This window comes from Seriola dumerili, unplaced genomic scaffold (assembly GCF_002260705.1).
Source record: "Seriola dumerili isolate Sdu_G_001 unplaced genomic scaffold, Sdu_1.0 BDQW01000113.1, whole genome shotgun sequence".
Taxonomy (NCBI): Eukaryota; Metazoa; Chordata; class Actinopteri; order Carangiformes; family Carangidae; genus Seriola; species Seriola dumerili.
In genome coordinates, this window is record NW_019174368.1 from 238,019 (window position 1) to 252,456 (window position 14,438).

At 39.9% G+C, this 14,438-nt stretch overlaps 2 protein-coding genes across 3 annotated transcripts; one reads left to right on the plus strand and one right to left on the minus strand.

Annotated features, from left to right (window-relative positions):
• Positions 1 to 1,333: 1,333 nt before the first annotated feature.
• LOC111223736 (insulin-like growth factor-binding protein complex acid labile subunit) lies at positions 1,334 to 5,850 on the minus strand. Its single transcript, XM_022747992.1, has 5 exons — positions 5,580 to 5,850; positions 4,704 to 4,849; positions 3,138 to 3,306; positions 2,854 to 3,016; positions 1,334 to 1,781 (listed from the first exon to the last, which is right to left on the minus strand). Exons 1-5 carry the CDS (start codon positions 5,700 to 5,702, stop codon positions 1,489 to 1,491), a joined length of 894 nt encoding a protein of 297 aa, XP_022603713.1. The 5' UTR covers positions 5,703 to 5,850; the 3' UTR covers positions 1,334 to 1,488.
• Positions 5,851 to 8,829: 2,979 nt separating this feature from the next.
• pex12 (peroxisomal biogenesis factor 12) lies at positions 8,830 to 14,096 on the plus strand. Of its 2 annotated transcripts, none has more exons than XM_022747990.1 (4): positions 8,830 to 9,023; positions 10,949 to 11,076; positions 11,931 to 12,466; positions 13,063 to 14,096. In XM_022747990.1, the coding sequence occupies exons 2-4, from the start codon at positions 10,954 to 10,956 to the stop codon at positions 13,499 to 13,501; spliced, it is 1,098 nt and encodes a 365-aa protein (XP_022603711.1). In that variant the 5' UTR covers positions 8,830 to 9,023; positions 10,949 to 10,953; the 3' UTR covers positions 13,502 to 14,096. The 2 variants fall into 2 exon arrangements, with proteins under 2 accessions (XP_022603711.1, XP_022603712.1); XM_022747991.1 differs by having other exon boundaries at positions 10,952 to 11,076.
• The last annotated feature ends 342 nt before the right edge of the window (positions 14,097 to 14,438 follow it).

Genomic DNA, 14,438 nt, shown 5'->3' on the forward strand with positions numbered 1-14,438 from the left:
ACCGAGGGCGAGGCTTTGGAGCAGCCTGCTGTTTTTGGTTGAGTAGAAAACAGCTGCCTAAAAAAAGCATAAACAGAGGTGAACTAGTAAAACTAAAGGTCAAAGGGTACCAGACATTACCTAGGAGTAAAAAATGCTGGTTTTTAATTAGATTTTTTTGTCACATCCTTGTGAAATAATCACACGTCTTACATGGTTGATTGGTTGGTAAAATTTTATTCAACGTTTTACAGATGCTCCTTTTCCAGTGATTGTGTTTGGGAAAAACTATTTTGTGCCACCACTGTTGTGCTGTTCCTGGGGGCTTGTCCAAGACATAGGAACTTTAGCATGTGTTAGCTTGATGCAGGGGCTGGAGGTGCAGGGAGGCAGTTAACTCCTGATATTTCCAAAGTTGTTTTATTCACATGTTCTGTATTTTTAGCTAGCTTACTAACATTAGCCAAGGATACACCTCATGTTCAGAGTTGGAGGGTGTCAGCAGCTGAGGTCTCGTCTTCTGGAGAGCTAAGTGCAGTCGCCAAGATTAATGTTGAACTAGCTGCTGGATCCCTCTTAATTGTATGGCTGCTTGTAAAACCACAATATCTTGTTCAACACGGATGTGACATACAGTATGGATGATTCGCAGTTGTTTAAAGGCACCTTTGATGAAGCTGGGCTGAGTAACAAAAGTAAAGTAGTAAGTTCTTCAAAGAACTTTCTCAGTTATCTGCATATTTTTGTTAGTTTTCTCTGATGAATTTCTGACATTTCAAAACCTCAGTTAATATGAAAAAATATTTATCCGTGACAATCTGCTGCTAGGCCTGCTGTTGGGCTTCTGTCTCTGCCTGTTTAATACTCTCCAACACACACAAATTTAATGAATGTATTCCAATCCAGCAGTAATCATCTTGACATCTGACCTTTACTATAACCCCAATAGGACTGTGTTTCTCTTTCTCTTTCCCACATCAGTCCAGCACTAATCTGCTGTGGTGTCGAGAGCCATATGGTCCTTATCAAGGGCTCTGTCTGTCTGACTGTCAGCCTGAAAAAAATAAATGTTTTAAATGCTTTTGGACATCTGACAGTCAACTATCCAGAGCCCAAACATGGGGAGCATCTTCAAGAAGCTTCATATTAAAAGTTTTTCCTACAATTTTTCATTTGACATAATGGATTACACTTTTAAAGATTTATTTTTGGGGTGAACAGTTACATACTACATAGATGCAATACGTTTTGTATTAAAAACAATACTAGATTCAAACAAAGATTTGGTTTCAAAAACTACTGAATATGGCAACCAAAAGAAAAAAACAAGTGAGAAAGAAAGAAATCTAATAGAAAACAGGTTGTGAGTGAACACATCTTGTGATTGGACGTAGCCAGCTAACATTATCATGTGATCTGCTCTTTGTGGTTGTCAAGTCAGGGAGTTCTCCACACTGTTATGCCTCCTCCTCTTCCTCTCTCTGTCTATCATACAGCCTCTCAGGAGCTCTAAGTTTGATTCTGTGACTCAGTGTCCCAGTTCTTTCCATGGTTCCTCTTCCTGTTCCTCTCAGCCATCACCAGAGCTGCCACCACAGTGACCAGCACGGTGATGGTGATGACGAGCACGGTGGCGGTCTCTGCGATGCAGAGCTGGCTGTCCACCCAGGCCAGCGAAGCCCCGGTCAGCTGCGGCGGGTCCTGGCACGTCACATTCCTGTAGTCGTCGATGTGGAGGTGGCGGACGTGCAGGATCTTACTGAAGACGCGATGCAGATCGCAGTCACAGCTCCACGGGTTTCCTGGTGAAACAACAAGGAGGGTAAATGTAGAGATGTATGAAGAAAGAGTGGTGATTGAAGGGATACCACAAAGTAAAGGTATTATTGTTTGAATACTGCAACACAGTCACTGTACTCTTCATTCTGTAATAATATCTATTTTAAAACAGCTCTTATCGTATTTTAATTATTCAGTATAACTGTTTAAATATATTGTCTGCAAATTCTATTTTCGGCAATATGTTTTAAGGTTGTCCGTTCGACTGTCCCGTTCTCTGGAATGTGATATCTCAGTAACACCTTGAGGGAACTTCTTCAACTTTGGTACATTCACTTGAACTCAATGATTAATTAATTACTAATATAGTAATAATATATATATAATACACTAATTATGACATAATTTAACACAAATGTCTAATCAGATAAAATGATGAAATTATAACTTTTTATATCCAAAAGGTCAAAGGTCAACTTCACTGTGATCATGTCTGCCATTATTCAATGCTGTAACTCAGGAAGGAGAGATTGTGCCCATATTTCCTGCAACTTGACCGGTTGGCGGAAGGATACAACCACAAGGAGGTGATTCTAGTTCTCTTTAAAGTTCTTTATCTGAAGTTCATCTACATACTGTAAGAACATACTGCTCAAAATTTATATCTTGTGCAAAAAAGGATATTGTTATTAGTAGCAGTAGTAGTATTCACTGATATGATGCGTTGGACACTGAGACTAATGAGCTAGATGCCAATTTATACCAGATCTTGTTTCATTGTTTTACAGACACTCATGGCATTAGAATAATTACCACCCTGGTCCAGACTGATTGTCATCAAATTTTATACATTCATGGTTTCCAGATGATAAATCCTACTGACTTTGGTGAGTCTCTGACTTTTCATTTCAAGCCATCATCACGTCAAAATTCAGATTTGGAAAATAATAACATACTGTCAAATAGAGTAGCGTGGTAATAGACTCTTGGGCTTGTTTACTAATATACCAGAGTGACCAGAGTGGTACCTCTTTCACTTGATGAAAGGTTTAAAACAAGATGAGCACAGGTTATAGTAGTAGTGATTGTAGACACCTGACAGCTGGATGTGTGTAGCTGTTGTATGCAGACTGATGAAGGTTTTAAACTTCAGGTGATGCAGGTTGTTTCCCTCCAGAGCCAGAACTGCCAAACTGTAGAGAGGAGCCAGAGCATCGTTGTCTATCTTAGAGATGTTGTTGTGACTCAGCTGGAGCACCTGAGAGACAGACAGACAGACAGACAGATAAATAGACAGATGGACAGAGAGACAGGTATTTAGATGGGCATACAGACAACTTGGTATTCACACATAATTATTTCAGCAGTTGCTTATGTACCTCTAGTCCAGGCAACATATCCAGGCTCCCCTGCTGCACCACAGTCAGTCTGTTGTTATGCAAGTAGAGCTGTCTGAGCCTGGAGAGGCCCCTGAACACACCGGGGCCAACCGACGCCAGCTGGTTATAACTGAGGTCCAGTTTCTCCATGTTGTCCAGATACTCCAAGCTGACCGGAGGAGGGGGAGACAGTTATGGGATGAAAACAAACCAAAACAATGAGCTTGAAGAGGCTTATAGCTCCATAAAACTCAGGGGAACTGGATTAGGGTCAACCAGTACAAGCAACTCCATATACATTATACAACAGAGGACTGAAAGAGTGCCCAGATGTGACCACATGTGCTTTGACTTTAGTTTACAGTACAGTTTTCTTCTAAGGAGTACCAAATGATCGGCAAGAAAGTGAAATAAAGGCCCAATAATATGTATGTAATATATAATATGGCATTATTATCATTATGGCAACCTCTAATTACAGCCTGTGATGTCTAATGAAGCTATCACATGTCCATGATGAAGTAATTGAAGTAATCAATGTGATGTATTACGGCATAATTTATGGAAAAGTTTCTAACTGTAGAATATTTTGGACCTGATACAGCATTTTGTTTGATTTCTAATTAGAGTAAAATTTGGTGAAATGGTGTCTAACTAATTATCTTGTTGATTTTGGATCTAGTACAGAATTATATGGGATTTCTAATTACAGCATAATTTAGGTGAAGCCTATGGTGTCTAATTAGGGTTTGTTTACTGTCTAATTAAGAACATATTATTTGTAGTTTTGTCTTTTGTTACTTCAGTTAGTAACTGTTAAAAAAATATTAATTAGCTAGATCATAACATTTTCTAATGTTGAATGAAGACGTTCTGGTATCTCATTGTCTTGTTCTCAGGTGAATGGATCAATGCAGCATCAGCAGATGTTGAACTGGAATTTTGTGAAAAATGAAAACTGAAAAAGGAAGCCAACACAGACTGCAGTTCCTTGAATGACCACTAGAGGCTGACTCCGAAAGTGAGTTATGCTTTGTGTGACAGGTGGGTGAGCATATTGCCACAAACCAGCATGCACTGCAGTCTCAGCTCCACGTACACCCCACCTCTTTGCCCACTTTTGAATTTGTGTTTAGCGTTTGGATTAGAGGAGTAAGGTGCAGGCAGGCACTGCCAAGATGGCGACGGTGGAGCGGCTCACTCTGAAATTTAAAACCACTCTTCAGAAACCTGTGGGTGATGTCACGGAGGCTACATCCATCTTTATTTACATTCTATGACTAATCATGAAGGCAGAGCTTTGGATAAAGACTGTAACAATGAGATCTTTGGAGGATGTCTGAGCTCACCTGTGTGGACAAGGTGAGCAGCTCAGATAGTGGACCAACTAAATGAATCTCCCAACTTTGTTGCTGCACTTACACAGTCTTGTTTCAAACATCAGGTCAAGAAGAAGAAAAGGGGGTATACATTTTTTCGCAACAATGAGGAGGAGGAGGAGGCTGATAGGAATATGGAGTATGATGGTGGGAGAGAGACGGACTTTGAGGGCAGACAGACAGGTACCTGTATCCAGATATATAATGTAAGTTGTTGTGCTCCAGTCGCAGCTCTCTGAGAGCCGACAGACTGGCTGAGAAGTCGACAGGGAGAGAGCTTAACTGGTTCCAACTAAGATCCAGCTTCTCCAGGAAGGACAATGAGAAAAATGCCTGTGGAGAGAGAAAGAAAACTTCTTTAAAATCTTTACTTTTTAAACTTTTCCAGTCCTTCATCCTACATCCTCACTCATTTCCTCAACCTGTTCCCTTTACCGTCTCATCACTTCAACTGCTTGCAGTGATGTCAGTTCGACTGGCATTTCAACAGCTTTCTGACAAACCTTTAAACTTTCTGATACTTCAACAGATTTTTTACTACGACTTTCTTCTCTTTCACTTCTACTGAGATCAACTGCTGTCAGTGGTTGCAGAGTCAGAAGCAGTTTTAAAAAGTTTATGAGACCTTCACAGAGCTTGTAACTGTCCGTCATACCATGTACAATGTCGCTACAGTCACCTTTTTGGTTGTGCAAAAGCAGAAGTTCACAAGCAGTAATTCAATAGTCCAACTATCTTCACTGGTTTCACTCAACAGTACCTGAAACTTCAGCTCATTGCAGTGACTAACCTTCAACTGACATGAATTTCACCTCAACACCTTTCAGTACTTCACTTCAAACCCTTTCTGAGCTTCAACTAACATTTTAAATTGTTAAGTGCTTCACCTTTAATGGTAACTCTCCTACAACATTACACCAGCATGGAATTAATATTTTACAACATTTTAACCTGTTTTCATATTCAATATTTCCTGTGTAGTTTTCCAAACAAGCAAATCAAAATTTTCTTTGGAAATTAAAAAAAAAAAATCCTCATAGTCCTGCCACCCCTCTGTTTTTACCTGTGGTTGTATTTCATGTATCTGGCTGTTTGTCATCACCAGCACTCGCAGGGACCACAGTCTGCTGAAGGCTCTGGTACCAATCTCAGTCAGGTTGTTTCCCCCCAGCTCCAGCAGCCACATGCCATGTGGGAGGCCCCTGGGAACGTGCTGGAACCCACGGGCGCGACAGTCCACCAGGTCAGCGTGCTCATAACAAATGCACTGGTGCGGACACGAGTGTGAGCACTCGACCGATGGAAAAAGCAACGGGGGTGAATAAAAGGTAAACAGAAGGAAGAGAAGAGCCAGGAAAAGAAGACACATATTTCTCCGAGGGCAGCTCATTCAGTGGAGTAGTTAAAGCGTGGAAAGATTAACGAAGCTTTGAAGTTTAATTCTACTGTTGTCTTCGTCAACCCTCACAGTCAGTGTAGACGAAACTGGAAATAAAAAAGAAAGAGTTTGTAGTTTATGTTTAGATCAATTACTGTATGTAAGTCAAACATAAAGGTTTTGTGGATCTAATGAATGTTTAAACCTGCAGTGATTCATTTTTTTAATTTCTTTTGTGTCCACTCAGGCCCTGTTCAGACCTTTACATGCATCTCAGGTGATCCAGTCACAAGTGGTCAACTCTGAGTATGGATGTGAACACACCCAAGAGGCAGTGAGGACGCACTGATGATTGAGATCCGATCACTCAGACCACATTCTGGGGTGGATCATGATTTCGGTTAAAATGAGTACTTCCTCAACATTAAATGATCTTTGTTGCCATGGTTACAATATAAACTGTTGGTTTCACATGGGAATCGAACACCATTCTCCTGTGTCATATGCCTGTTTTGTTGACCCATCCATCCACCACAACCTCCTCCTGATGCAGACTTTGTGACTCTTTGTACTACGTTACTGAACTTTTCCCTTTGCTCCTGTCATAATTACTACGACCACTAGATGAGGCCTAACAACAAAACGTAACTATGGGTCATAATAACCTGCTGCACAAACGACCTATGGGCTCGTTTTATACAGGACTGTCTCCCTTTCATGTAGTAGAAACATACATACTATCTACAATCAAATGCCAGCATTAAAAGCATTGTCACCAAATTTTCATCATTACATAACTGACTTATTTTAAATTGTTCCTATAATTGTGACACTTGTTTTTAACACGGGTTTTTCATTTGCTGTAGCCTCCTTTTCCCAGCCAAATGTAGTTACATAATCACAGCCAGAAAAGGATTAAATTCAGCAAACATCTCTGATGACACTTCTTTTTCATATTTGTACACAGTAGAAAATCAATAGTAGTTTTCAGCATTTACTTCTTATTTACTGTAAAGCAGCAACAGAATGAGTTGTTTACTTGTTCCTACTAACTCATGTTCAATATCAGTGCTAACTGATACTTTTTATAATATCTTGTCATAAAACAGTAGAGTAATTGTGTTGGCAATAAACTTTCATATCTCAAACTCTCATGTAACTGGAGAAAAATAAACTATTAGGTGTACATTTCTAAGATAAAATCTGACAATAACACACAGTGACAGTGACAAATCACACTGAGATGAAGAGTAAAATCAATATTCAAATGACACAAAAACCATTTGGTCTGATTATCTCTTCACTCACCTCTCCTGCTGATGAGGCATACAGACATCTCCATCCTGGATCACCAACTCCTTCATGTCCTCTGACTTCGCTGCACGACAGCTCTGCAAAGCTGAGATGATGGACGCAGATAGAGAAACAAAGACAGTGATGATGCTGATGCTGATGGAGACTCTTAGTGCAGTCAGCTATGTCACTAATCCTCTAATCCTCTCCAATCACCAAATGTTTCCTCTCATCCACTAAACTGTGGCAGTTCGTCTGATGTTTTCACCATGTTTTGGTTTCTGTGCCCCCCTCTCATTTCCTGTTAATACCACCAGAGAACCTTGGAGTCCCTCCATCTGTCTGTTTCGATGACTTGAATATAATATAAAGACTCTTAACAGCTTGTGAAGAATTTGTGTGTGCGTGTGTGCATTTTTCAGAGACAGACAGAATGGGAGAGCCAGATGGGCGGAGAAACAGAACCATAGCTGATTTTCACATACATACATGATGTGAGCATCAGTGTTGTCCCAGATTTACAGTTTGTATATGCTCACTGTGGGTCAAATCATGCTATGCCTGGATTTAATGAGCTCTCTCGCCAAGTGATTGGTTACTATTGTAACCATGGTGAAAAAGGTCCCCTAACCTTAATGAAGTCATGATTTTAACGTGGGCCTTGGGCCCCTCTAGCCAGAGATCATGAATGGCTTTGTTAATACAAATTTAATCAATATTTATTGAACATTATGTTTATTAATCAATATTGCATTGCGTTAAGACAAACGTGTTTTTCACATACAATTTTATAAATGATATTCACGATCCTGCTTAGAGTCATTCATGGCTGTTTTTTTTAAGCAGGCTAAGCAGTGAACTATATGGCCCTGATCACCTAACTGGTAAATTGACTGTACTTATAAAGTGCTTTTCCAGTCTTATCAACCACTCATGGTGCTTTAAAGTAGAAGCCACATTCACACTTTTTCTACACAAACAGTGCTTTTCCATCATACACAGTCATTAACACACAGATGTTACATTTGGGGTTCAGTTCAAGGAAATTTCAACATATTCACAGGAAGAGTTGGCTTAAAGAAGGGCGTTGTGTCAAAATCTTACTGCAATACCTTCTAGAGTTTGGATTAAAATGTGTTTACATGGTGCCTTTCAATTCAATTCAACTTTATTTAAATCTGAAAGGGCAATTGCATGCAGCAGCTTACAACGGATACAAGCACTATATACACTAAACATTACCATTTACTGCTTTTCTCTGTTTTGAATCGTTGCACATACCTGGGTTCTAGACTGTTGGTGAGACATAACAAGGTAATGTCACTTTGGGCTTTGACAACTTGTGTTGATGTATTTCATTATTTTCACTTTTTTTTTTTTCAGACTAAACAATTAATTCTCAGAAAAATATTTGACAGATTAATTGATATTGAAACTAGTCATTAATATTTAGCTCCCGTCCAGCTGCCCAAATACTAATAATATGGACATTATTATCTATTTTGACTACGGATCTCCATAGGCAAGAGGCGCGAGCAAAGATCCTCTCTACAGGTTTCTCTATTGTCTCCGGCGCGAGGAAAACGGCCGGAACTACGTACATCTGCGTCATCACGTTTTTCAGTGCGGAAGTAATGGTTGTTTTGGAGTGCACTTCTTGCGAATAGTGAGTGGTCAGATGCAGAATAGCAATGGAAAATGACCAGTGTTTGTATTTTTGCTGTAACATGAGGTGTTTTAAAATGACCGTGTGATGTTGACGGAGCCCGGAGAAACATCGGCGACGTGGTCCTGCTAACTTCCAGCTAACTTCTAGCTAACAGCTAGCAGAGGAAGGTATGTTGTCCAAAGTTTGACCACATGGCTGCATGAATACACCGTGACAACCAAACTGCCTTGGTTTTTTCTGTATATGGGTTAAGCTAGAGAAGTGCTTCCAGTTTACTGTCTAGCTAAGCTTTGAACTGAATCCAGTTTGAGAAATCACAGCCTTTATTCATCAATTCAATTCACTCCAATTGTATCTATCGATATAGATAAAATCAGACAAGGCATTTGACATAATTTGCATGTACGTTTCCGTAATTATCCAATGAAGCAAGTAACAGTTTTAACCCTCAAACTTGAAGTCGCCTGTTTTAGGGCTGATATAAACGTTTTGGTGAACTTTAACCCTTTAGTATAGGTCACTGGAACCTAGGCTGCGGTCGAAAAGTCAAAATAATCTCCTTTCCTGACCACTAAAAATGTGAAGGAGAATTCATAAGGACTTAGAAAAAGACAAGCGAGGATTTCCATAAGATTTGGATTGTGTCACAAACATAAAACAGGAGCTCTGTTGTTTCTACATTTATGTTGGTCTGCTGTGGTGCCTCACTTTAAATGTTGCTGCAGCAAGGAATTGTGGGATGGCATTTCTCCTTTCCTTTCGTAAAGTAAGGTCCAGTGTTTCCTAGACTAAAGGAGACACTGGACCTTCCTAAAGAAGTATTAAAGCTCCTTTACTTATCATTTAGAGAATTCAACCAGCTCTTATCATGGCTGCTGCTGAGATACTTCCAGGTCATTTATACTATACAAGCAAAAAAAGACTTTTTTGACCGCAGCCCAGTTGTCTTTCACAAGTGGGTCATAAATGATATTAGAATAATAATGAGCAAATGCTGTCTTCATAGTTTTACACAAAATAGTTATTGTAGCTATTATGAAATCTGAACAAGGATTGCAGTGAAGATTTGTGTTTATTTAACAGGTTTAATTCATTTTAAAAGTAAAAGGTAACATTTGCCCTTCAGACTATGTTTCTAGTCAGACTCAGTTCCACGTGTGGACTGAGAGAAACACTGATCACTCAGTGACGGATAGTCATAGATGCTCTTAAGCATAATTGTAATCAGTGTTTTAATAGTATCTAAAACAGCTGTTTATGTAGTGACAGTTTTTTTCTTAAGTAAATAAAATATATAGATAATACTTGTATGTAATGAAATGTAACAGACAGTTGAGGTGTGGTTCACTGAATATGCCAAAGAGAAACGACTGATGAAGATGAATGCTTACTACATGTCATTTTTGACTCACTTATGAAAAGTTGGAGTAAAAATAGAAAAATGTAATCTCCTGAAAAGGTAAAAGCAAGATAAACAAGACTTTAGAGGAAATACCTTGTATATGACATATATGTATATTTTCACAAAATTACATTTACATTACATTTATATTTACTAATTTGGCAGACACTTTTCTCCAAAGTGACTTTCGAGTGAGGGACATCACTAAAGCTTAAAAAACATGAGCTGTGTCATTTCTGAGCCACCTAAACATCTAAAGTAAATCTTCACTGTGTGCCTAGCCCCAGTTTGTGTGTCTCATCATTAACATTATGTTTTCACAGTGCTGAGCATTTGTTTTTCTGAAAGATAAAGTGATCTTAAGTGAAAAACTCCTTAATGTCATTAGCCAAAATGTATAGTTTTTTGAAGGAGCTCAAAGTCTTCAAAGACTCCTCTGTCAATGGATGAAAAAAATCTGTCTGTTGCTTCACTGAAACAAAGATGGGAGACAGAAATTACATAAGTCTTTGGTCAATTTGTATGACATGAACTGCAACTAAAGTGTTATTATAAGCTGTGTGCCATCATGGTTTCACCCTCAGAGAGAAAAAACTATGCTTAGCTGAGTGACTTGAACATTATGTTACACACATGAGGCACAAAAATATACCAGTGTATTTCACTGTTTGTCCACTTGTAACTGTTCAGCAGCCATGGCTGAGGCCGGAGCTCACCTGACCTCCACCACTGTGAACGAGCAGCCGTCAGTGTTTGAGGTCCTGGCTCAGGAGTCTCTGATGGAGGCGGTGAAACCTGCTCTGAGACACGCTGTCAAGGTGAGTGTCTAACTGTAGCTTAGTAACTCTGTAAACAGGCACATCAAGCTTTTGAACCGTTGTAAAAAGGGCTGTAATGAGGGAGATACTCAGTATCTGAGGAGTTTGGAAGGTTGTGTCTCTTCTTAACCTTTACAAAACCAAAAACACAAAACTTAAAGGAATGGCATGGAACTGTGTGTTTACCTATTCTTATGTAAAGTGCAAACATTAGCATGTCTGACTAACAAGCTTGCTACCTACAGCAGTAACCCAGCATTATTTTCATTTTGTGGCCTTACAGGTGATGAAAGATATTTGTTTAGGGCTAGAACAGCCACTCTGGCATTTCTATTTTTTGTTAAACTGTCATTATTATAGAGAGCACAATAGCCAGCTTTGTTATAATTTGTTAATTATAATAATCAGCTTGTGAAGACGCTGACATGCAGCTCCAGCCTGTTTCGTCTTTGTCCTTTATAACAAATCCTCTGGAAACATTGAAAAAGTCACCAAGAGCCAACATGGCAGTTGTCATTTCAGTCATAAAATCAACAGTCGTTGGCCTCTGTCTGAGTTCAAGGATCCATTGCTTCAAAAATGACTAATTATAATAGAATCTGCTGTTATTAAAGGGAACTGTGTGTGCTGTGCTCAGAGAGAAGGCTTGACATATGTAGCAGCAGTAACTAAGTAACAGTAGAGGTTCCTTTTTTTGGATTTATAAATACAGGAAAAATAGTTTAAAGCTTTCAGCTGTCAGCGGGTGTCATGTTTTTACTTTCTGTTTCTTTCATTTTCACATTTGTTTGACAGTTTGCTGCAAATAAATTCAGTATTGACTCTATCGACCCTAACACTGCTCACCCTCTCAGGTTCTGGCGGAGACCAACCCGTCCCGTTTCGGCTTTCTTTGGCAACGCTTTGACGAGCTCTACCTGCTGCTGGACCTCCTCCTCCAGAACCACTTCCTGTCTCACTGCAGCGCCTCCTTCTCTGAGAACTTCTACGGCCTGAAGAGAGTTTCAGGAGGGTGGGGATTATCTGTTGGCCTGGGGCTGCACAGGAAGTCACACTGGCGATCTCTTCTTCTTCTGTGCCTGGTGCCTTACTTGCGGGCCAAGCTGGAGGCGACGCTCGCGCAGCAGAGGGACGAGGCAGACTTCTCCATCCAACTGGCGCAGTCCAGGAGTCAGAGGCTGTACCGGGCGGCCGTGGCAGCCTACCCGTACGTCAGGTCAGCGTGGCAGGCCTTGAGCTTCTGCCAGCAGCTGCTCTTTATCTTTGGAGTTGCCAGGACCCATAGTCCCCTGCTGTGGCTGGCCAGGGTTAAACTGGCACGACTTAATGCGCAAGATATCAGAGACATGGAACTGAAGAGCAGCAACACTGGATACCCAGCTGACCAGAGGTACATCTCAGGCTAATCAAATTCTAATCTTTCAAATGAACAATAGCTATCGATGTGATATTATTTTTAATATGGCTCTGGCAGACACACACCTGATCCCAAGAACCACAGTCAAAGATGGACACTCTCTGTGGGATATTGCCGGCTTGGTTATGAAGTGTTTGATGCTAAACCACAATGCAAGCAACCAGCTACCTAAGTTTTCATTGCAAAAATATTTATTTACCCTTAAGTCCCTCTGCAGAACCAACAATCAATCCCTGCTGCCTGTGTATAAGTAATTCACAAGTCCACATGTGAGAGTTGTTTTAGATATGATGAAGCAGCAGTGATCAGGGTCCAAGCATGCAGGGAGCATTTGGATGCTTGTTTCTTTTTTAATTGTTAACTTATTTAATTATGGTTTCCATGAATTCAAACCTCCACCAGGATTTGGTTTCTCTCTGGTGCAGACTTTATCATAAAGTATCATGTTAGTTTATTGTGTTAACAGAGGTTATTTAACTTTCTGACCTAGAAAAATTCAGGATAATTCAAACCCATTCTTTAATGAGGCTCAATGTCAGACCCATAATGCATTGTTCCTGTGTTTGCAGCCTGGTGCAGAAAGTGTGGTGGTTGATATCAAGAGCAGCGAGAGGGGTGGCCATCCCCCTCTCCACCTCCCTCTCCCTGGGTGTCTTTTTCCTGCAGTTCCTGGAGTGGTGGTACTCCTCTGAAAACCAGAGTACTATGAAAACCCTCACCTCCCTGCCTGCTCCTCCACCCCCTCTCCACCTGCAGGAGGAGCGCAGCTGCAGCGATTCTCCATCTGTGACGGCCAAGCGCAGAGATGAAACCCAGACAGGCTCTGACAGCAGGAACTGTCCTCTGTGCCGGAGGCTTTGCACAAACACCACGGTGCTGTCCACCTCCGGCTTTGTTTTCTGTTACCGCTGCATCTACATGTACGTGAAAGCCAACCACCGCTGCCCGGTCACGGGGTACCCCACTGAACTGCAGCACCTCATCAAGATATACACACCAGAGAGCTAGACTATACTAACCCCCCCTTTTATATTTTAAAAGGTGAAACTCTCAGCAGTCTGTGACGGTTTCCCTCTGCAGCCTCGTGCTGAATGTTGATGAGCTGCAGGTGGTGGAAATACTGTATATTTTTTGTTTTTCTTTTGTATAAAACAGACTTTCCTGTGTACTTACAGTTTTTGATACATTTTTCAGAGCTGATTTGATGTGAAGCTTAATTTCTATTTCAGACTGAATATTTTAAAAATCCATAATGAATAACTTATCAGTGGTAAATGTTGTCTGTGGAGGACACAACTGCTGTAAACTCAGCATCCCCAAATCTTCTGCATGTATGGTGCAGTGTTTTCCCATTTATTGGGCTGTATATATTGTTCAATAATTTATTTGTCACAAATTCCTTGGCAATTAAACTATTTGCAATGGAGCACCTTGTATACGGTATAATTTAATGATCAATTTAAGAAGCTACCACCACAAATAGAATCTACTTCTACGTGAAAGACTGTCGGTGGTGAGTAATTGAGTATTAAGTTTAACCTATATATATAAAAAATTACATATGAAACCTGTTAGAAATTGGAACAATATTGACATATATGTCTAGCATATATGTATTTTTGTATGTCTGAATATATATCCATCCCAAAGCCTGACAGTATACAGTATGTTCATATTATATATGTAAATAGAAAGGATAGAGATGTATGTTTAAATTTAATAAGAAATTATTAGAAAAATCCTATGCAGACATGGAATTTGGAAAGGATGTTGTATTAATAAATTTGTATTTAATATGAGTATTTCATATATGTTATGAACGTCATAGATCCAGAGGATGTATATGTGAAATAATACATCCTCTTCTACACTTCATAGTCTAGTAAGGCATAAAACGTCATAGTATAGTAAGGCATAAAAACATCGAAAAAAAGTCATAGTACAG